Below are 25090 nucleotides of genomic sequence, written 5' to 3'. Positions count from 1 at the left end.
TCAGACCTAAACTTCAACAGCCACATTAAAACAATTACAAAGTCAGCCTACTATCACCTAAAGAATATATCAAGGATTAAAGGATTTATGTGTCCGCAGGACTTAGAAAAACTTGTCCATGCATTTATCTTCAGCAGGCTCGACTACTGTAACAGGTCTTTACAGGTCTCCAAAAAAGTCCATCAGACAGCTGCAGTTAATTCTGAACGCTGCTGCTCAAGTGCTCACTAAGACCAAAAAAGTCACTCCAGTCCTCAGATCTTTACACTGGCTTCCTGTCTGTCAAAGAATTTATTTAAAACTCCTTCTGTTGGTTTACAAAGCACTGAATGGTTTAGGACCATAATACATTTCAGATCTTCTGATTAGCTACGAACCATTCAGACCTCTCAGATCCTCTAGGACAGGGTCAGAACTAAACATGGAGAGGCTGTGTTCAGTTTTTATGCACCACAAAGCTGGAACAAACTTCCAGAAAACTGCAGGTCGGCTGCAACTCTTAGTTCTTTTAAATCAAGACTAAATACTTTTCTATTTCCCACTGCTTTTCAGTAAACTGCACTGTAACTTCTGTAACTGTAACCATCTTTTGTGTTTGAAAAATGACCTTTTATGCGTTTTAAATCTTTTATATGTTTTAAATGACCTTTTATATGTTTAAAATGTATATGTTTTGTGTTATGTCTCCCAATGCTTTCAATGTTTTATGTGAAGCACTTTGAATTGCCTTGTTGTTGAATTGTGCTATACAAATAAACTTGCCTTGCCTGGTCTTAGTCAAAATATTTTAACATTATCTGCATATTGTGAATTACAGGAGAACAACTGATTTCTAGGCTGGGAGCCAGCTGTGTAAATCACTGACTACAACAGATCTGGCACAGTTCAGTTCAGTGTGGCAGTTGCAGAAACAGAGCATCTGAACACACTATATGGGTACTGTGTCTCAACTGTTAGATTGGCCAGTGCAATGCAACCCTTCACTGTCTTTACCTCTCCCCATAGGGCATTCTGTATCTACTGTCCTTCGTCAATCTCAGACAACTGCAGTGTTATTAAACTATTTATTCAACCTCTGCCAGGTTGGCTTTAACCTGCCAATCTTGACTCAGTTCATTTCTTCTTGTAGTTGGCAGGTCTTTGTTTTAAGATCTGCGTTTGTGAGGGTATTTCTCTCATAATCTACCCAATTAAGACATCGCCACAACCCTGTCGTATACAGTGTCTTTGTCTGTTGATGATCCTACACTTGGTACACTTACAAAACAGGTGCATTAAATGTATGTTAATACTGTTGTTAACACTGTTGTAAAAGTAGTTTAACTGACTTCACATGACCATTAATTGCTATATTATCCTTCTGCCATATGCTACCTGACATCATTTGGTAGAAGAGTTGTGTGCTTCACACAGTGAAAACATACATTTTGAATGTCAATCTGTTACCCATAAACAAGATCAACATAATTAATAATTAGTAATTTATAGTAATACTTAAGTTATGACACTACAAAACAAATGAATATGATAATGTTAAACTCATAAGCAACATAACCAAATGCTATATTATCAAATAGAGTCATATATTTATGCCTTAATACTTGTGAAGTTAATGTTTTTTGGCTTTTGTTTGACAATTGAATTAATCAATGAGTGATTTATCATGAAAAGCCCCTATTTATGAAATTTTTATGTTTCTTTCAAACTATTGTGCTGACTGTTTTTCGTCAATATCACATTGAAAACTTAAGCAGTCTATGTGTTGCTTTCAACCCAGTCATTCTTAGTGTCCCATGTTTGCATTTGTTCTGGTGTTCTTTGATGCTACCACTATGTGTCACCAAGGTCAAACATTTTTTAAATCCTATAGAAATTGAGATTACTTCGTATCAACATTTTGATTAATTTTTGCCCATCCCTGTGTATAGTGTATGTGTTCATACCAGTGTTTTGTGTGTGTGTGTGTGTGTGTGTGTGTGTGTGTGTGTGTGTGTGTGTGTGTGTGTGTGTGTGTGTGTGTGTGTGTGTGTGTGTGTGTGTGTGTGTGTGTGTGTGTGTGTGTGTGTGTGTGTGTGTGTTAGTCCATGCATATCATGGATCTGGTAAAAGTCTCTACTAATTAGGAATTTTCAGGCAGCGATAAGAAAAATAATTAAGAACAATAACATTAGCATTATCTGCTATCACAATAACTAGTTTTTCATGGATGTAATTTTTCAGGACGTCCATTTTTTGTTCATAGCACTTGAACTTATTTTAATCGAGATTCTGCTTTTTGTACCCACAATTCCTGATCACATCCCTGATTATTGTTGTTATTGCATTTCCATCAAGATCACTGTAGTCCTTATTTTCTATGGCCTCCATGGCACAACTTTATGAAACAATGATGTTTATGTTTGTGTTTGTTTACAAAACTGTCCACTGTGCTTGATTGTGTTTCATGAATTTGTAAATGTCCAGCCATCTTTCTTGATGATGGTCAAGTGATTCACTTCGTAGGTGGGCAGGTCTTTGTTAAAACCTAACAGCCAAGTGGTGAGAGGACAACATCCGTCCAGACTTTCTAGGTTAGATGGTAAAGAGATAAGGAGTCCTCAGAGATATGATTGGCTAAAATCCAGATTGAAAATCGGGGAAGATCACCCACGGTGAGTGGTAATTCGTCACCAAAAGTAGATGACAAGCATTTCCACTCACTTCAGAGGGGAATGGAGGATGTATGTCGATTGGCTGTAAGGCACTGGCTCAGGTGTGGTCAGGAGAGATCAGTCATGCTGAGGCTCATGGGTAATCCTGGACGGAGGTAAGCCACCGGGACACGGCCATTCTCACTAGTCGATCCTGTGATGGATAGACGAGCTTTGGAGCGCATTGCATCTGTGAATTTCATCTGTACAAGGAAAAAATATGTTAACCATGTTTTAATCATCAGCACCTTCTGGTAGACCGTCTGTTCTGACCGAAAATTTACCTCCAAGGAATGGTTCATTGTTTTGGGAAATATGCACATTTCCTTTTTTCCTGCTTTATTTCCATTTAAAAACTGAAATTTGTTGTTTTTTGGGGGGGGGGAAGCATATTTCCTAAAATGCTGAACTATCCCTCATAATCATAATCAACCTCATATGATAAAAAATTAGTAATGTAGTGGAAGAATGCAGAATAATGTAAAAAATAAATGTTACTTGTTTTGACGAACAGGATGAATAAGAATATGGTATGAAACATGAGCATACTGGATGAAAGTTATTATCACACAGTTTATCATCTTTGTATTTCCTTTATAGACCTAAAACATTATTGAATGAAAAATTAAGATTTCATCTTAAGCACTGCCCCCTTTAGAAGTATGTGCAGTATACTGCTGACTTTAGTTTAAAACAGTATTTCTAAGACCATACTTGCACTGGCCAAATGGTTAATCATTATTTTCATATTATTGGGTTGTTGCTACCAGATTTTCAATTGACATATTTATTCTGACGACCTCTGTGGTTCAGACTCATATCACATGTCATAACAGTGGGGTCATCAGAAATGAGTGAATAACTAACGGCTGTTTGGTTCTCTATTTTCCACTATTTTTTTTTGTTTTGATCTGTCTGTAAATAGTGAATTGGTCATGGTAATTTAAATATTTCCGGTGTAGTTTCTGTAAAGTATACAACTCCTTACATTTCTATATACAGCACTGTGCAAAAGTTTTAGGCAGGCATGAAGAAATGTTGTTAACTAAGAATGCATTAAAAAATCCATCAATCCAGCATCTTCAACCAGTTGTTGGGGCTGGAGCCGATCCCAGCTGACATTGGGCGTGAGGCGGGGTACGCCAGTCTATCGCAGGGCACATAGAGACAGACATAGATATTCACACCTACGGGCAATTTAGAGTCATCAATTAACCAGCATGTCTTTGGACTGTGGAAGAACCCGGAGAGAAAATGCAAACTCCACACAGAAGGGCCCCAGCCCGAATTTAAACCAGGAACCCACTTGCTGTGAGGTAACAGTGTTAACCACCACACCACCATGCCGCCAACTCAGTATTTGGTCTGACCATCCTTTGCCTCCAAAACAGCATCAGTTCTTCTAGGTACACTTGCACACAGTTTTTGAAGGAACTCGGCTCGTAGGTCGTTCCAAACATCTTGGAGAACAAACCACAGATCTTCTGTGGATGTAGGCTTCCTTAAATCCTTAGGTCTCTTCATGTAATCCCAGACAGACTGGATGATGCTGAGATCAGGGCTCTGTGGGGCCATACCATCACTTCCAGGACTTCTTGTTCTTCTTTACGCTGAAGATAGTTCTTAATGTCATTGGCTGTATGTTTGGGCTCGTCCAATCACACACCTCCCTGATGTTATTTGATGGATAAGTACCTGCCTGTATTTTTCAGCATTGACAACACCATCAATCCTGACCAAATCTCCAACTCCATTTGCAGAATTGCAGCCCCAAACTTGCATGAACCTCCACCATGCTTCACTGTTGCCTGCAGACACTCATTACTGTACGGCTCTCCAGCCCTTCAGCGAACAAACTGCCTTCTACTACAGCCAAATATTTCAAATTTGGACTCATCAGTCTAGAGACACTGCTGTAATTTGTACCCCATTTGCTATGTTTTTGTGCATAGTTGAGCCTTTTGGCCTTGTTGTCACGTCAGAGGTTTTGCTTTTTGCCTGCAACTCTTCCATGAAGATCACTTCTGGCCAGACTCCTCTGGACAGTAACCTAGGTCCTACGGGTTCCTGCCAGTTCTGAACTGATGGTACTACTGGACATCTTTCAATTTCAAAGGGGAATAAGCTTGATGTGTCTTTCTTCTGCACTAAGTTTCCTTGGCCGACCACTGCGCCTACGATCCTCAATGTTGCCCATTTCTTTGTTCTTCTTCAAAAGAGCTTGAGCAGCACATCTTGAAACCCCAGTCTGCTTTGAAATCTTTGCTTACAGAGACTTTGCTGATGCAGTATAACTAACTTATGTTTTTTTTTTCTGCGCTCAGTCTTGCCATGGTGTATGACCTGCATCATAAAACTGTCTTCCACAACCTCACCTTGGTAGCCCACAGTACTGTATGTAAAGGTATAGATATTTTATATGTGTATATATTGCTATTTATATTTGTACTTATGCTAGTCTTTATAAAGCTCCATTCAAGTCTTCTCACTAGTCAAGGTGCCTTTGCACTACTTACCTGCCCATCATCTAATCTATCAAATGTAATCATTCAAACCACATTCACACCCATGCGCAGCACGGGGACGAAGTTCAGAGTCTTGTCCAGGGACTTTGACATTGCAATTTTTCAAATGGGGGACAATACACTCTACCTCTTATCCATAACTGCCCATTGTATGTCTACATTTTGTAGTATTGTGTTAAATGCAATGACAATAAAGGATATTAAGTTTAATTCTATATTACTGGATATGTATTCAGTGCTATGAGACTCATTCCATATTCAAGTGCCATAGTTCTCAGTGTGTGAAAACACATTCTTAGACATAACATTTTTGCAGACAGAAACACTACATCTACTTTTACATTAAGACCCTTTCCTATGACACTTCTACCCCATTAAGACATTGACCTGCTGAATGGGTCAACTCATGTCAGCTGACGTGGGTCGGATGTTGGTAGGAGACTGCTAGGCTTTGGTGAAATGCTGTTGCTACCAGGACCCAAAAATGTTTTAATAATACAAATGTTTAAATATATTTTAACCAGCAAAAGAAAGATGGACAGTGACAGAGAAAGAAAGAAGGAAAAAAAGAAAGAACAGAAATTTAGCGTAAATGGCTGAACAAGAGAAAGGGCGTTTGTATAAGGAGAGACAGCTGTCTCATAGATTGGGTCCACTGTGGGTCTAACTAGGCACATCTCCCCTACCATGTCAAACAAGGTTGAGCTTGTGTCAGTTGTGTTTCGATTGTCACTACCGTGAAATGAGAGTCCCAGGAAAAAAACAAAACAAAAACAATAAGTGGACAATACAGAGTGTACTGGTCAAACGAGGACATTGGGGCTTTGCTTACTATCTGGGTAGATGATAAATCAATCTGCATTTATGAAAATGTGTAATCTGTGTGCTGGTTTCACCCACCCCAAATTTGGTGGTTGTGTATAAATCTTTTAAGCAGAGATGATGCAATTGTGTGATCTATATAATACGATTTTTCCCATTCATCTAGGCTAATTTGAACTGAAGCTAAAATATTGCTTCAGATGTAACACAAGTTTCCTATTTTCACTTATTGGACAGACACACTATCTCAAGTTATGCCATTTTGTTTTAATTGAGTCATTCTATTTATTTTCCAACACTTATCAGCAGTGACAAACACTGCCCACTAGGTGGCAGCTGCGCAGCACTGATGTCATTCTTTTCTAAGCCTGCTGCAGAGGGAGAAACGACATTTAGCTCCTCAAGAAAAAGGGAATAATATCCTTATTAGTGATTCCTCTTGTAGGACCTCATGGGAAAGTGCTGTTCAAGGAATTCTTTGAGTCTGGCTGTCTGCTCAGCGTCGCAGGAAGACAATGTAGATAAGACATTTGTATGCTTGTTTCGATAAGAGATAAGGTTTGGTTTACAACCTCTGACCCTCCTGGGGTAATAAAACCTAGAACTCCAGGTCTCAGGACCCCCTTTTAACCTAAATCAACGTCAAATCTGACCGCACTTCGAACTGGAGGAGCTGTCTCTGTGAGACAGATGGACTTTCATTAATAAAACAGAACTTTGTGTAGATGTTTGGAAAAACAGTTAAAGTTCGATGTTTCATCGCAACTGGCTGTTCAAAGACATTCTTGCAAGTGTGTAACAGTATATGCATTATTTGTATCTTGTTGTGATTATGTTTATGTGGTTTCAGAAGTGCAAAGTCTCTATCTAATTCCTGAAATATTGTTTGTGTTTTAATAATAGGCCTGTCACTCAGTATCTGTATCTGTTAAAACTGTCTGCCTAAAGATTTTGGTTAAATTGGATATCAAAAGCAGTTAAGTCACTCAGAACCAGAGGGCTGGGTCAGAAAGAGCCGCCTTCTCAATACCCACGTAGATAAGAGAGGGACAGCTCTTGCCCTCTCACTCTTGCTCTCTCACTCTGCAACTTCCTACTGCACCTCTGCACCTCTGACCCCCGTCTGTTAATTCACCTCCTGCACTTAGCTCTTCTCCCCTCTTCGTTCCCTTTGTTCTTTTGTCTAACTTTGTTAACCCAAAGTTAGCAAGAGACGTTGTTTTCTTACTTAAGTATTTTCGTTTATTAATCTAATTTTTAACACGCAACTTTATAAGTTTCTACGACACGTTTTTAATTTTCCTAAGTATAGTAAACCCCCTTGTGCCGCCTCTCTAGTTCAACCCACAAACAACTTCCAGAGGCAAGCCACCTGAAGAGCTGAATTCAAGTCATGACGGGAGCAGACGAGGCCCGCAGATCTGACCGCGCAGCTGACCCAGTCTACAGAACCAGAACTAAGGTCCGCCAAACACCGGGACGCGGACCTACGAACCAGCGGTACTGTAAGACGCCAGGGCGACTGTGGTATCAACGGCAAAGTAAGGTTGGCCTTTTAATGCAACTCTTGGTTAAACATTGGTGACAGTTAATTTCTGATCCGAGTTCTGTTGACAGTTTAATTAGAACCAGTTTCGGTCCACCAGTAATATTATATGTCAGCCCGTAGGTCAGAATCACTCTGGTCTTAAACTTTTTCATATCCACATTTAACCCTTTTTCTCTTATCTATTCAGTGTTGCACTGTATTATATTCTCTTTGTTAGGTAGTCAAATAAATGTTTATAACCTTACGTCGTTGTGAGAGTCTTCCGTTCTGTGCAGAAAGTGTTGGTCACTGATAAGGCTGTGGTACGAACTAACGTGTTCAAGACGAGACTGATAAAATTTAAACCATCAATTACTTTAAATAACTAACAGGTATTAAACCTTCACCAAAGTTTAATAAACATCCTGTCTTAATTTGGTGTGGTGCCCTTACTTCGAGGTAAAATAAATCCTAAATTTTAACGAGTCGTATTAATTCATAATTAATTCAGCGACTGATATATTTTAGCCATAACAAAAGTAGGCTTACTCTCCTACACTCTTCTTTTCTTTTGATGGTGGTTTCTTTAAACTTTTATCTGTTGACATAGCAGTTCCGTGGGACTATGTGGTGGACTGTGAGAGAGAGAGAGAGATAATGTCGGTCCGACGCAGGAGCAGTATGTTTCCACTCGGCCAGCAGCAGTGGGAGAGAGTGTGGTGGACAGCGGACTTGACTCTGAACTTCAGGCCTGAGTTTGGATTTCCATTTCTACTATTTTCACCGGTAAGGTCTTCACTCCTGCGGATTTGGAGGAGCGTGTCGGATACATTTTTTTAAAACTGAGCTCAAACAGGTACTGGGTTGTGCACAACTAAATTAAAGGGACTATCGCTGCAGCAAAACATTACAAAATTTTAGTTTCTGGCCAGAACATATTTTATTTTCATACATATTTTGAGTAGGAATTTGGAGTGTTTTTGTTTGGTGGACAGGGCATTACACTCAATAGAGGATTTCAAAATTCTGAGCCAAGATGTGAAGAATATAGTATGCCATCAGGTGGCCAGTGAAGCTACTCAATCAACAGATGACAATGGGGATGGTCACTCTGTGATAAGAATGTAGTCCCTGACGACCTGGAGGAGCCTGACCCATGGCCAGGGAGTCCCACCTTACAAGGCTTAAGAGCAGCTGACTAGCAGAGATTTCAAAGGAAGGATGCCACTATCAAACGTGTCATAGATTTGATGGAGGCTGGCACAACATTATCAGGCTTGGAAAAACGCATATGGGAGTCGTGATGTGTGCCTCCTCTGGAAAGAGAGGCCTCGACTGATTTTTATTGACAAAGTATTGTATCGTCAAGTATCTAACCAAGTTGGAGGGAGAACATGACCAGACAGGGCACATGGGATATGAAAGAACATTGGAGCTGGCCCATGCTAGGTTTTACTGGCCAAAAATGGCAGCATCTGTTGAACAGAAATGAAAAACATATGTAAACGGTGTCTAAGAAGAAAAGCAAGAGCTCAGAAAGCAGCAAAACTGGTCAACATCAAAGTGTATACCCCATTGGAGTTAGTTTGTATAGATTTTCTATCCCTGGAGCCAGACTTAGGAGCAGGGTCTGAAATTGGCATCCGCCCACACGCCAAATGAGGGTAACTTATGTGATTGGCGGGTGAAACTGTCAATCTACTGGCCGCGTTGGCATGTAGCCAATAAGACAAAACAACACTGAGAAAGTGTTGTGTGTTGTTTACCAATCAGGTAGTCTATTGTTGCTAAGCAAGCCCCACCGTTTTCTTGGGTTTTCAAAATAAAAAACAAGAAGAGGAAGAAGAAGAACAATAAAAAATGTGGCGGCATATTGCTGGTGTGAAGAGGCTGCTGGCTGCAACAGGACAAAAAGAGGATGAGGAGGACGAATAAAAAAATAATTCAAAAAGACGTTTTAATACAAAGTGGAAATTGGAAAGGGATGGCACGGTTCGTGACTGGCTTGTGTACGACGCCACAACGGAGGAGATGCACTGTTGGGATTGCCGTATGTATGGCAAGTGGAGGAAGCAGTGGGGAGTGTCTGCTCCTCCTCCTCTTTTGAGGACTCAGAGCCCTCAGTCTATGGTCTATGCTCTGTGAAAGGGTTTTTCAATCATTGTCTGACCTTGACATTACAGTGTAATGGTTTATGTTAATTATTATTATTATTATGATTGTTATAGTTGTTGTTTATCTAAATGTCATTCAGTCAAAATAGTCAAATTTGTCTTATCTTGAAATAAGTCATTTGTTATAAATGTAATCCTCAAAGCAATTTCAGTCAAAAACAACTGGACTGGTTGTTTGTCTAGGAAGACGTTTCACCTCTTATCCAAGAGGCTTCATCAGTTCATGTACGCGTCTGACCAGGCTGGGACTGGTCCAACTAACTGGTGTGAGATTCAGGTATTTAACCTCTCACAAGGCCGATGATGTCACTGAAACCCTTTGTGCTCCAAATGCCCACGCCCGTCGTTAGAGTGACAGTCGTTGGTGGGCAGTTGGTTTCAACTTCGTTGGTGCTCCATTGAGTCTGAACGACAGTCGTTGGGGTCACACGGGGCCATGTGCGAACAGTTGTCCTTTGAGGTTAGATTGTTGAATCTCCTGGGAAGGGCTGAAAGGGCAGCATTGTAAATTGGAGATAAGTGGGGTCTCAGACCTCCTCCTCTGTTTAGCGATGGTTTCTCTACTTTTACATAGATGGCTTCTTTTACTCCTCTTTCAAACCATCTGTCCTCTCTGTCCAAGATTTGGACATTGCTGTCGTCAAAGGAGTGGGCTTTCTCCTTGAGGTGTAAGTGGACGGCGGAGTCCAGGCCTGAGGAGTTAGCTCTCCTGTGTTGGGCCATGCGTTTATGCAAAAACCTGGTCCCGACCAGGTTAGTTTCAGAGAGCATGTTACCATGGTAACTGACCGAGAGTTAAAGTTACCTCTCTTTGTGAAACAGGCTAGAGTTACCTCTCTCTCTCTGGTTTGAGTTACCTCCCTTTGTGAAACGGAAAACTCAGAGTTTCCCTCATTTCAGGGTTAACAGACTCAGAGTTTTCACTAAATCTGCTTTGTGAAACAGGCCCCAGGTCAGATACAGTTGTAAGTCATTAATGAGATTAGGTTAGTAAATAACTCGACAGCACTTTAATGTGTGTTCTGTACAAGTTCAAGGACCGTTCTTATGCATTTTCTGAGTGGTTCACCTTTATTTTAGGCAAAAAATTTGGCTGGTAAAAAAACCCACTGTGGCCCAAAAAGTTGACTTCAGGCCCAATCAGGAGACATTAGGATGTATTAGTGATCACTGATCATTTTACCAAATATGCTATAGCATTTCCAACAAAAGACCAAACTGCTAAAACAGTGGCAAGCGTCCTGTGGGAGAATCTGATATGCAACTTTGGTTTCCAAAAGAGACTCCACAGTGATCATGGGGCACATTTTGAGTCTGAGGTTGTGGCTGAGTTGTGCAAGCGAGCTGGAGTGAAATCTAGAATCACACCTTATGATCCAAGGGGAAACCCAGTGGGAAGATTTAATCACTCTCTCTTTGATCTCTTAGGCCAGGGGAGTCAAACTCAGGCCCGTGGGCCAAATCTGGCCCGCGGTGTAATTATATTTGGCCTGCAAGATCATATCATGGTTCTATGAGAGCTGGCCCGTGAGTATATAGCACATACGGCGCTACTTTTCTGTTTACAAACATGAGCATCCATGCTACCAGTCTCTTGATTTAATCCACCCATCCCCAGAAATGGCCAAAAGAAAGATGTAAAACAGGAGCTTTCAACACAGTTGGGAGGCAGATTATCTGTTTATGAATGTAAAGACCTGTTTGTCTTGTCTGCAGAGCCACCATGGCGGTAACGAAAGAATAAAACATAAGAAACACCACGACAAGTACAAGGACCTGCACTGAAAAGGTTCAACATTACATATCTGGAGAGAAGGGAAAACATGCACATTTGCAGTATTACTTTTTTTTAGTAAATATTGAGTCTGGCCCGCAACTTTGTCCCAGTTTTTAAATTTGGCCCGTGAATTGGAGTTTGACACCCCTGTCTTAGGCACACTGGAGGACAAGAAAAAGGAACATGGGCGAAAATATGTGCGTCCTGCAGTGCACGCCTACAATTGTACGCAGAATGATGCTACTGGAGAGTCACCTTTCTTTCTGATGTTTTGTTGTCAGCCGCGCCTACCCAAAGATCTTTGCTTTTGGATTTGTCCAGCTGGATATGACCTAAAGACTCATTCTCATTATGTGAGTGATTTGAAGAAAAGACTGAAGTACGCCTTCAAACTTGCCACAGAGTCGGCTGAAAAGCGGCAGCTGCTTGATAAGAAAAGATGGGATAGCAAGGTAACTGCTGCTGCTATTGATGTGGGAGACCAAGTTTTAGTGTGGAATCTGAACATTAGGAAGAAAACAAGATAGCAGATCGATGGGAGTCTACAGAATATATCATTACAAAGCAGCCTAATACAGACATTCTCGTGTATGTTGCCGCACCAGAAGATGGGGATGGAAAAAAGTGTGTTGCACAGGGAACCTCTGCTCCCTTGTGGGCTCTGCCAGTCAAGCATATTGTTTGAGGAACAGGCGTCCACAGGAGTCAATAAACCTTGCACACGCTCCAAAGTAGGAGAGGGACAAACAAAGACTAAGGAGGGTAGTGGTTGGCCGGAAGTACTCCTTAATCCTGAGGCCTCAGAGTTCCAAATGCCAGGAAATACGACTAGAGAAGACAGCCTCATGGTGGATGTAGAGGATTTAAGCCTTATGGGAGTGATGCAAACTGAAAGTATTACGTTAATGAATCTAATGAGTGCAGCTATGTAAATAACTGACGAGGACGTCAAACTTTAGTAGGGAAGGATGTAACCCACCCTAAATTTGGTGGTTTGCTGCCTGTTACCGCTTTGGTCTTGAATTCGCGTTTTTAAAACTTTCTTTTATAAAAAACTTATATTCTCCTTTGTTCGTTTTGTTTCTTCATCCTAACTTCTGTGAAGTTCTGCCCTCTACAATGAGGTTACTTTCGATAGTTTTCATTTTTCTTTTCATTTTGTTTTTATCACTGCAGCTTCCACCAGGTCACGCTTCCTTTGTTTACACCAGAGAACAGCTGATCGCCCTAATGCCGCCGGCATAGTGGCCAGACCAGCTGATATTCCACCTGAACTCTGGAGAAAAACACACCGGTGACGCAGAGGTGGGAAGCAACATCAGGGCAATAGAAGAGGGTCGAGACATGACGGGCTTATGGAGATGAGAAGATTTAAGCCGTGTCTCCCCTCTGTTGTTATGGGCAATGTACGGTCTCAGTACAACAAAATGGATGAACTGACTTATGTGGAGCCACCCCCAGTACCATGAGTGCAGCCTGATGTGTTTCACTGGGAACATAGCTGCACATGGACATTACAGACCAGAACGTCTCCGTGGATGGCTTCCACACCATTTGGGCTAACCGGGACTGCACCATGAGCTGTAAGAGGAAAGGAGGGGGGCTTGCCATTCTAGTAAACAGCAGATGGTGTAATCCCGGTCATATCACAGTTAAAGAACAGCTCTGTAGCCCGGATGTTTAACTGCTGGCCGTTGGACTCCCCCCATACCATCTGCCTAGAGAAATCCTGCATGTCATCACTGTTGTTCTGTACATCCCTCCCTCTGCAAACCCAACACCTGCCTGCAGCATAATACACACCACCATCTCCAGACTCCAGACTCAACACCCCAGTGCCCTCAACCTCATGTCGGGAGACTTTAACCACGTCACCTTGGATAGAGTTCTGCTGACCTTCCAACAGTACATGAGCTGTCCTACCAGAGAGGAGAGGACTCTGGACCTGATGTATGCTAACATTAAGGATGCAAACATCTCCCCTTCTCTCGCCCCTCTGGGCAGGTCAGATCATAACCTGATTCACCTCAAACCCTGCTATGTGCCCCTGGTAAAGAGGAAGCCTACGGCCACAAGGACTGTGGTGAGGTGGTCTGAGGAGGCTTATGAGACACTGCAGGGCTGGTTTGAAGTGACTGACTGGCCTGCATTTTGTGAGCCGCACAGGGAGGACATTGATGGGTTTACTTAGTGCATCACGGACTACATACATTTTTGTGTGGACTGCTATGACCCAGCTCGGACTCTAACCTGCTACGATAACAACAAACCCTGGATCAACAAGGACATAAAGGCCATCCTGAATGAAAAGAAATGAGCATTCAGAGATGGCAACCGTGATGAGTTGAGGAGAGTGCAAGGGGTTCTCAGAATTAAAATCAGGGAGGCTAAAGACAATTATAGGAGAAAGCTGAAGAACAAACTCCAGCGAAACAACATGAGGGATGCGTGGAGTGGCGTGAGAACCATCACCGGGTTCCAAAAGACTGTAAACAATAGGTTTGATACTGCGGCCCATCCCCCACATGACTCTGCTGCTGCCAGCCCCTCAACTAATGCCACTTTACCTCCCCCCACTCCTCCTCCTGACAGACCCCTTCGCCTCCCCTCACCACCTCACTTCACACCTACCTATTCCACCCCTTCCCCCTGCTCCACATCATGTCCTCCACAACCTAACAACCCCAGCCCTCCCCCAACGGACAACAGTTGACAAGACTCCACTATGGCAAAGCTGCAGGCCCCGATGGCGTATTTTCCAGGGTGCTTATAGCCTGAGCCCCCTAACTGTGTGGAGTACTGAGTCAGGTCTTCAGCCTGAGCCTACACCTCAAGAGAGTCCCTGTGCTGTGGAAGGCATCCTGGACAAGCCTGCGAGCACTGTGAGAGTCATGTTCTTTAAAGTCTCCAGTGCATTCAACACCATCTGTCCGGCTCTACTGGGTGTGTTTCTACTCGGCCAGCAGCAGTGGGAGAGAGTGTTTCTGGATAGGGGACTGGACTCTGAACTTCAGGCCTGAGATTGGATTTCCATTCCTACTACTTCACCTCCTGTGGATATGGAGGAGCGTGTTGGATACATTTTTTTAGACTGAGCTCAAACAGGTACTGTGTTGTGCACAACTAAATTAAAGGGACTATCGCTGCAGCAAAACTTTCAACATTTTAGTTTCTGGCCAGATCATATTTTATTTTCATACGTATTTTGGGTAGGAATTTGGAGTTAAATCAGCACTGTTGTATATTTTCATTAATACTCATTAAAAAAAAAAAGACTTACTGTTTGTTTGTGTTTTCAGTCTCTGTGAAGTCAATATTTACCTACAGCCAAAGACAAAGTATTTCTTAAATATCAGTGTAGGTGATATCTATCTTATCTTTATCTCTGGAACCAGGACATTGCTAAAAGTATATACGTAAGTAGTGATACCAGACCTTGAGGTGTTTCACTGCACTCCTGGACTTTCTGGATAGCAACTTGTCAGACTACTGGGCTTTCAGTCCAATGTGATTACTGGTGTTTGCCATAAATGGGCTGACGGAGAGACGCTTATACCGGGGCACCATGCTCACCATCTCTTTGTTATGAATATATTGCTATGGTGACTGATGCTTCTACAGCATACTTGAATCAGATTATGTTGCTCTGAATACTTTTAGAAATAAAATGTTAAATTACATTCATCACTGCATTCCTTTTATGTGGATTCACTCGGTTCAACACATACAGGACATACTTATACTTAAACCCAGCAGTGGGTTTACTGTGAGACAATGGAAGGCCTTTGCTGTAGCCATGTTTTCATCCACACTTTTTTAATGCAAATTAAGTGATATAGAATAAAAAATGCCTTATGGGAACATCAAAAATTCGATTGAATTTCATGAATATCGACATAAAGTTTGTACGTTTGATCTCATAGGATTTTCTCTAATCGGTAAAAGATGTATTCAATAAACACTGATGTAAATGACAAATATGGATAATTTGAACAGACACGCTTATCAGTCCCCCGCCTCTTTTCACCTCACCTAGTGAGGTGACAGCTAAATGTCCACTGGGAGTTGGACTTGTGGCAGTCAGGGAGTGGACCCCCGGAGCTGGGGTTTAGGCTGACTAAGGATTCGCAGGCTGCCTGCCACTGCATGTGTAGCCGAGACACAGCATGTGTGGAAGCGTGTGTTGTGGTTGTACAACAAAACTCTTTTCCCCAGTGCTCATAAAAATCCTAAAGGACACACTGACATGAAATATATCAAGCTTTTAGCTAGTAAGTAATATTTGCTAATGTTAGCTTGCTTGCTAATGCTGTGCAGAGACGGACAGTGTTAAATAACTTACTGAAATCATCGGTTATTGAAATAAAAAATAAAACATGAGCATTACAGAATGGTGGTAGAGCGTCAGTAGTTTTAAATAGCTACTAGTAAATAGATATACCAAGTATGATCTTGGTTGCGACATAGTTTTTGTATGCAACTGCACCACTGATACTGTGTTGAGAGGTGCAGTGACCACACTGGGCTTGCTTGGCAGCACCCAGACTTTTATATCCCCGGTTAGTGAGGGTTGTGAGTTGAGGTGTGCCCTGCCAAGTAGTAGTCACGGTCTGATGGCAGGATGCAACTTTTTTTTGCCTCCACTTTTAGATCAGCCACTTCCAGATGACACCATTTATGGTTGAATGTCATTTAAATCCCCTGTATGGGAGCATTTTGGCATCCCTGTCAAGTATAATGATAAAGGAAAAAGGTTAGTGGATAAAACTGTGATGGTGTGTAAGCACTGTGGCACATTAAAGCCATATGACAGTGGAACTACATCAAGCATGGCCACGCATTTGAATTGACATCAACCCGGTGTTTCAATGATTGGAGTGAAAACGAAGGCTACTCAACAACCGCTTCTCATCAAGACATTTAAGCAGCCCCTTGCCGCACAATCCGACCGAGCTAAAGCGGTGTGTTTATAGCTGCAGACATGAGGCCATGTTCGGTTGGGCAAACAAACAGGAGCAAAAAAACAAAAGACAAACCTATGTTTATTTGTCTTGGTTTTTTTTTTGCTGATGCAAAAAATGATTAGATCTGTGACTGATCCGAGAAACGATCTAAACCTTGAGTTTTTTGATCCGTTGCACCCCTACTTGCAGGTGTGTGAGCTTGTGTAAGCTTGTATGCGCTTTTGTGGGAGTCCACTTTTAGTATGGATCCTACATACACATTTTGTGTTATAAATGAGGCAGCTGGTGTAAAGGTAATGACTCTTAAAAAATCCCTACTCATGTGAGGCAGAATGAAAATTTTAATTTGCCTGCTTAGCTTTAGCACTTATTTGGGTTAGTTCTGTAAGAGTAACAGAGTAACAACGTCACATACTGTACATGCCCCTTTTTGGTAAGAGTAAATGAGGCGGAGTCAAAGTCTGACAAAATGGCGACTCCAAAAAGAGAGGAGTACGATTGGATCAAGTTGAGAGAACGGACCTTGACGGGTATGCTACGTCCAATTTTTTATACAGTCTATGATCAAGAATTATTGGTCAATGAGTCAGTCCAATAAAGAGGATGATTAGCTAAAAGTAAAAAGAAGGATCAGGGAAGGAAAACAGTAAAAAGGGAAAGTGGAGGTGGGGAGCAGAAGAGATGAAGAAGAAGGAGGGACAGAGGAGCGCAGAGAGGATGGGAGGAGTGGTTAAGAGGAGAGGTGAAAAATGGGAGCGAGGAGGTGAGGAAAGTGTTGGGTAATGAGTGAACAAAGATAAGGAGTATCACAGCCATATACAGTTTTGACCAGGTACCTTGTATGTGGTGTTAATCTAGAATCCATTATGGTCTCATGTTACTTTGGTTTATCAAGGACAACTGCTGCATTCACACCATGCCCTGAATACACAGGAAATCCAACCCCACTGCAATGCCAGTCTGCCTCAGTGGAACATTTTTATTTTACCATAACTGCCATTTTGGATCACTGAGGCCCACTGAAAAAGCAGTTTGCCATTGAAGCTGCTATGCACCACTATAATGTGAATGAAGCTGTTGTTCGATGGTATAAATAAATTCCAAAGTTAATTACAAGTTAATTATCTAAGTATTGTCTATGACTGTGAGGTGAGGAATGTTTCAGCCATCAATCATCACTCTCCTACCCGTGTTAGATCTTGACACTTTCAATGCCGTAAACGTTGTAGCCCTCTTTATAGGTGGCGTAGTTTGGCTGATGGCTGGGGGACAGCAAGTTGAAGTTGGGGGCATGTTGAGGAGAAGACAAAGTGTGTGTGTAGTTTCCTGTGTGCTGTGGGGACGAAAAGGTGTTGGCTGCCACCTTCATAACAAAAATAAAGTAATTGTTATTAATATGCTGATTACGCTTATGGAACAATGATGACTCTTTTGCCATGTGACTGTCATTATTACTGATGAATGTGACAACAGGCAAATTACATGGAGAGAGAGAGAGAGAGAGAGAGAGAGAGAGAGAGAGAGAGAGAGAGAGAGAGAGAGAGAGAGAGAGAGAGAGAAATGAAAATGTGGCCAAAAACCTGTTTATTTTTTACAATAAATATGTGTATGTGTACTCCAAGACATTGTGCCAAAGTGCATAACTGACCACTCAATTAATTTGTCTTTCACTTCAAGAAAAAAAATAAAGGGTAATAAAACAAGATTAAAGTACTCTTCTGTTCTGAACTCTATACTATATAACTCTGCAAACTGTGCTTGAATAAAATATCAATCTCTGATTTTCCTACCACACAGCCAGAATAATCATGAATAAGACTATCAATAACACTATCATCACACAAACTGTGTACTGACTTGGAAATTAAAGTGTCTAGCTGAGACCACCATTTGATAGGCCAACAAGCTAATAACAAACTCACACACTCACTCACTGCACCGGGGAGGGGATTGGGAAGTGGGATCTGAGTGGACCATGTTCAGGGCCTCATTTCCAGAGGTAGCTGTACAGAGTTATATACAGTGCCTATAGAAAGTCATGATACCCTTTTGAAATAGTCACTTTTTTCAGCCTGAAATGATGTGCTTGTTTCTTACTATTCTGCTATATTGACTGCCATAACATATAAGTCATATTCACATTACTATATATATATATTATTATAGTTACTGTTACTTTTGTGGTTGATTGCATCTCTGGAACTGTCTTTGTCTCCCTGCCCATCTGTCTTTTCTCTCTTTCTCTCTCCTTTTCTTCCTCCCCAACCAGTCAAGACTGATGTACGTCCACCACAGAGCTGGGTCTGTCCGGCGGTCCTGCCTGTTAAAGGGAAGGTTTTCGGTGCCACCGTGTACTCAAGGGGGAATTGTTGGGTCTATGTAAATAATAAATAAGTCAAAGAGTGTGGTTTTTACCTACTCTATATGTAAAGTGTTCTGAGATAACCTGTTATAAATTGGCACTGTAAATAAAATTTAATTGAATTGAATTGAATATGGCACCACCCAGACCTTGCCTCGATTGGGCCACCCCTTCAAACTGGATGACCGAGCCAGGAAAAGATAGATCAGGGAAGCTACCAAGAGGCCCATGGTGACCTAAAAGGAGTTACAAGTCTTAATGGCAAAGGGTTGGTTGATCTGTGCATGTGACAACATTTTCACAAGTTCTATGTGTATGGCAGGGGGGCAAGAAAGAAGCCTCTTCTGAAGAAATGTCACAAACCTGCAGCCCTCTGTTAGACACTTGAACATGGGCAGGTGGTTCACCTTCCAGCATGACAATGACCCAAAACACACCACCAGAAAAACAACACAGTGGCTAAAGGACAGAAAGGTGAATCTCCTAGAGTGGCCTAGTCAGAGCCCTGACCTAAATCCTATAGAACACCTGTGGATGGACTTAAAGAGTGCAGTCCATCACCGCTCACCACAGAAATTGACTGAACTCAAACAGTTCTGCAAGGAAGAAAGGGGAAATGTTTCCCAATCTAGGTGCACAAAGCTGGTAGAGATATTTACAAACAGACTAATGGCTTTAATTAAAGCAAAAGTATTACATCTGGGGACTCATCAATTTTCCAACCTTGTTATTATAGTTTTTATTAATTTTCGGAAATTTTGAAAAAGAAAAAGAATTCACTTGAATGTTGTAAGGCAAAATGTGTAAATCAAGCTGGAAATATATATATTTTCTATGTATTATCATCTCAGGCTGTTAAACAAAAAAAGTGACTATTAAGGGTACCATTACCTTCTATAGACACTTTACATGTATACATACATATCTATAAATAATGATCAAAAATCCAACTAACCAGTTTGCATAAAACTAACATGCATAAAGTGGCCAGAAAAATGAGCCTAAATGAATGATAATGAATGGTATAACTGATGGCTGTGTAAATGAGTTTTCTAACAACTTTGTCATATGAACTTAAATGGTTGATGTTATATCAATGTTGCTTCTAAGTGTTATTGTTGTATATGAAAAGCTCATACTGGCAACTATTAAATACATAATCTCTATCAGCTTCTTCCATAAACCATTCAACACCTTTGGATTTGTGGTACACCCTAAAACAGTGGGGGAACACTATATCAGTGAAACAGCAATAAGCCTAAACAAGAGACTGAATGGTCACCAGAAACAGACAACGTCAGTGGTCCGTGAACACAGGACCCAAACCACTCATGCAAACCACTCGCATTGACTGTGAAAAGATCAAAGGACATCAACTTCAGTGGAAGCATATACATGACGAGTGAGAAGATGAAAACATCGGTATGGACATATACTGTATATATAGTGTGGACAGTGACTTCCCAAAGGAGATTTAAATCAGATGGAGCTCTGTACCCCTAAGGCACTGTTGACATTTTGTCTGTGGTATTTGGGCTAAGACCCCTGGTTGTGCATTTTAGATTTCCTATATGCAGTTCAGTTGCTAGGTTCACTGAGATAAAAATAAAATTCCCTGCAATAAATCCTACCTCCATTAAACTTCCATAATGTTCCTTTTTTGTTTTAGAGAGGTGTGATTCAACTTTATGGTTTTTTTTCTTTTGCTGTTGAATTGTAATTATGTTGTCATACTGAGGGGTTTATTACTATTATTTTGTATCCACAAAATAGGATGTACTAAATATTAACTTCAAAAATGACCATAAAAAGCATTACCTTGGAAACTGGGAACTGTGATTACAGTGATTAGTGTTACCTTACTACATGGATAGCGTCACACCGTGGTGAGAGGTGTCCTGTCTTGGGTTTTTTGTATTGTGAAATTCATGTTTTATTTTGAAGGATTAATCTCCCTCTCGTTTCAGGTCACTTGCCCTTCCTCCTGTGTCACCGGTCTGCTGTGTTCCCTGATTACCTGATTTTGTCCACCTGTGTCATCCTCCCTCATGTGTATATAGTCCTTGTCTTCCCCTGTCTTGTTGCCAGAGTATATCGTCTCATCGTGTACCTCCAGCCATTACCACAGCCTTGTCTCTCAGAAAAAAGTCTGCATTTATCGTAGCCTGACTGCACGTGAGTTCTCATTCAAGTCAACAGTATACTCTGGCCAGTATGGACTCAGCAGAGGCAGAACGACTAATGGGGGTCCTGCGCGCCCAGGAGTTTCTATGAGCTGATGCCTCATGCATTCCCCACTGACCTGTCCACGATTGCATTCATGATTTCTTACCTTGCTGATAGAGCTAAGGCGTGGGCTTCCGCTGACTGGGGACGGGGCTCGCCACTCTACAATTCTTTCACAGAATTTCAAGCTGCCCTAACAAAGACTTTTGACCCAGTGGCCTCCAGCAGGGAAAAGGCACAAAAACTGACAAGTTTAAAGCAGGGCAGGCAGCTCTGTGTGCGACTACGCCATCCGCTTCCGCACCTTAGCAGCGGAGAGCGGGTGGGATCACATGGCATTTTTCTAATGTTTTTCTGAAGGGGCTCACTTCTTTCATACAGGACCACCTCCTTACAATGGACCTACCTGACGACCTAGACGCCCTCATTGCACTCGCCATCAGGACAGACAACTGGCTTGCTCAAGCGACAGCGAGGTGGAGGGTCGGCTGCTGCAGGGAGAGCCACCCGTCCTTCTGCACCTAACTGGTCGACCACCCAGTGTTCTCCACCGGAGCTGCTACCTTATCTCCGCACTGATCGTGAGGAGGAGCCCATGCAGCTGGGAAGAGCCCGACTGACCCCAGAGGAGCGTCGAAAGCGGCGGAGATGTTTTAACTGTGAGGAGGGCGGCCATCTTGTCTCTTCATGTCCGGCCAAGGGATCCCAGGGGGTTAGTTACACTCTGGCAGCTAGCCAGAGGCCTCACACCCCCAGCAAGCTCACTGTAATTCACCACATGGCCACAGATCTAGAGGCGCTAATCAACTTGGGGGCAGACGAGAGTCTGATGGACTGGGGCTAAGCTAGGAAGCTAGGTCTCAAATCAGAACCGCTAGACCCATTAAAGCCAGTGCACTGAATGGTGAGGAGCTCTTCACTATCACACACATCAGCAAACCAATCCAAATGGATGTAGACTGTCACCAGAAACACATTTGTCCGTATCTAGTCTCCCCATCCTCTCATTCTCTGGTCCTGGGACATCCATGGCTGTGTCAACATAACCCTCATGTTGAATGGAAAATGGGAAAGATCAGAGAATGGGGAAAGGATTGTACCAAGAACTGTGTATTTGATACAAAGAGATACCTTTTTTACTCTCTCTCTCTGACCCAGAATTCCTGGACCTGAACTCTGTTCCCCCTGTTATCATCACCTCCGGTAGGTCTTCAGCAAGAAGAAGGCTCTGTCTCTTCCTCCGCACCGACCATACGACTGTGCCATAGATTTGCTACCCGGTGCCCCTATCAATCTAATAAAGGGTCATGCCCTTTGGAATTACCAATGCCCCCGCCGTGTTCCAAGCCATGATAAATGACAATCTGAGAGACTTCCTTGACCATTTCATGTACCTTTACCTTGACGATATTCTGATCTATTCTCCAGACCGTGACACTCACCAGGACCATGTAAACCAGATTTTGAAGAGACTCTTGACAATTACCTGTATGTTAAAGCTGAAAAGAGTGTGTTTCATGCCGACACCATCTCCTTCCTGGGCTTTATTGTAGCCCCTGGAAGAGTGCAGATGGATCGGGCTAAAGGTAGCGCTTTGGCAGATTGGCCTACACCTGACAGCCGCAAGAAAGTTCAGCAATTGGGATTTACTAACTTTTACAGGCGGTTCGTCAGAGGGTTCAGCGCAATAGCCTCTCCTCTTCACGCTCTTACCTCCTCCCAGGAGGTCTCCAGAGGCAGAGAAGGCCTTCCAGACACATAAGCACCACTTCACCTCGGCTCCAATCCTCACCATGCCAGACCCACAGCGCCAGTTCGTGGTGGAGGTGAACGCCTCCAATGAAGGAGTAGGGGCAATCCTGTCTCAACGCTCAGAACAGGACGGCAAGATGCATCTGTGCTTTTCTGTTGCAACGGAGTTGCTGGCGGTGAAGCTCGCCTTGGAGGAGTGGAGGCATTGGCTTGAGGGGGCCGAACATCCATTCATTGTTTGGACTGACCATAAGAACTTAGAATATATTAAGAAGGCCCTTAAGAGACTCAACTCATGCCAGGCCAGGAGCGCGCTGTTCTTTAACCGTTTTTCCTTTTTTCTCTCCTACAGGCCAGGGTCCCGCAACGTCAAGCCAGACACCCTGTTACGACTATTCAAACACGAGTCTGAGTCCAACCAACCTGAGCCCATCCTTCCACTGAACTGTGTGGTAGGAGCGATAACTTGGCCAATAGAAACAGAGGTAAAGCAAGCTAACCGTGTGTCCCCACCACCTAGGGGATGCCCCAATAATCGGTTGTTTGTCCCCATTGAGCTGTGTCCCCAGGTGATTCATTGGGCTCACACCTTACTGCTTTCATGTCATCCGAGAGTAAAAAGAACAATGTTTGTGATCTCCTGGTGGTTCTCGTGGACGTCCATGGAGTTGGAGGTCCGGGAGTTCTCCAGCCTCTCCCCATCCCTTCCAGACCATGGTCAGATATGTCTGTGGACTTCATCACGGGTCTACCGGTCTCGCAAGATAACACCACTGTTGTCGACAGATTTTCTAAGATGGTCAGGTTCATTGCTGTGCCGAAACTACCATCCGCCAAGGAGAAGGCGGCGATCATGATGACTAATGTTTTCCGAGTTCATGGGTTTCCAAAGGACATTGTTTCAGACCGGGGGCCTCAGTTTGTATCCCGGTTCAGGAAGGAGTTCAGCCGACTTGGCCAGCCTGACCTCGGGATACCAGACGGAAGCCAACGACCAGACCGAACACCTTAACCAGCTGCTGGAAACCTGCCTCTGGGTTCCAGCCCCCACTCTTTCTGGAGAACGAGATGGAATGTAGGTCCCCTCTGCCCATGCCATGGTCCAACGTTGTGCGGAGGTATTGAACAGATAGGTAGATTGAATGAAGAAAGCGGCAGACCGCCTACCAGCCCGGCCAGAAGGTCTGGCTCTCAGCCAAGGATCTACGTCGTAGGGTGCCCTCTAAGAAACTGGCACCACTGTTTATGGGTCCATTCCCAATCACCAGGCTCGTCGGACCTGCAGCGATTCGACTGCGTTTGCCCTGGTCCCTTGGTATTCATCCCATCTTCCATGTGAGTCAAGTACAGCCCGCCAAGGGAAGCACCTTGGTCCCAGCCGCCTCGTCCCCACCACCACCCGAGGAGAGACAGTGGGTTCCGCCCCGCCACATTGTCGACCGCACCCTTATTGAGGACTTTGACAGGGAGCATCCTGAACAGCCTGGGCCGTCGGGTGTCGGATGGTTATCCTGTCTTTGTTTTTTTGTCTTGTAAATCCATGTTTTATTTTGAGAGATTAATCTTCCTCTCGTTTCAGGTCACTTGCCCTTCCTTCTGTGTCAACAGTCTGCTGTTTTCCCTGATTACCTGATTGTGTCCACCTGTGTCATTCTCCTTCATGTGTATATAGTCCTTGTCTTCCCCTGTCTTCTTGCCGGAGTATATCGTCTCGTCGTGTACCTCCAGCCATTGTCTTTCAGAGATAAAGCCTGCATTTATCGAACCCTGACTGCATATGAGTCCTCATTTTCGCTTTCTTAACAGATAGTATTCCAGTATTTTTAGGATACTATTTTTTTTTACTTTTCTTACACTGCATTCACTTCTATAAGGTATGAATTTCTCTAGATTCTCAACATTTTAATCCGTCAAAATGAAAGACAGCCTTTAGTTTTTTTGTCATTGTATCAAAATATTTGTCAATGACAGAAAATATTCAGTTCACATGGTGGAAAAATTTTTTTTATGTGTAAATCTGTTCAAACTGATTTACAATCTGTGCATGCGGTTTCATAATCTGTAAATTAGTCACCTGTACTGAATTAGTGTAGTCAGTCTATATTGCTGTGTTCAAATTATTATACTCCATTACATTGCTGAAATGACAGTGCTAAGTAGGCTACTGTACATTAGTGGAAAAGAGCGTCATTTAGGCCTTATATTAATGTAGCTCTCCAGAGATTTAAATTTCAGCTAGGCAACTGCTGGTACTTATAATTGGTTTTCTT

The 25090-nt window shown here is 42.7% G+C and overlaps 1 protein-coding gene across 3 annotated transcripts in view; it reads right to left on the bottom strand.

The window, feature by feature from the left end:
• Positions 1–2758: 2758 nt before the first annotated feature.
• The window catches only part of LOC310964331 (glutamate receptor 2-like), a gene marked incomplete at its 3' end in the record, with an annotated part of 216023 nt that continues 193691 nt past the window's right edge, over positions 2759–25090 (bottom strand). For 2 of the 3 annotated variants that reach the window (XM_083937417.1, XM_083937416.1), the window contains exon 19: positions 2759–2893. In XM_083937417.1, the coding sequence (XP_083793543.1) occupies positions 2759–2893 (135 nt within the window). Of the gene's footprint in view, positions 2894–17672; positions 17844–25090 lie in introns of those variants that run through there. The other variant, XM_083937415.1, reaches the window with a different exon arrangement.

This window comes from Echiichthys vipera (genome assembly GCF_963691815.1).
Source record: "Echiichthys vipera genome assembly, chromosome: 2".
Lineage (NCBI taxonomy): Eukaryota > Metazoa > Chordata > Actinopteri > Perciformes > Trachinidae > Echiichthys > Echiichthys vipera.
This window is presented reverse-complemented; position numbering and strand designations above follow the sequence as displayed.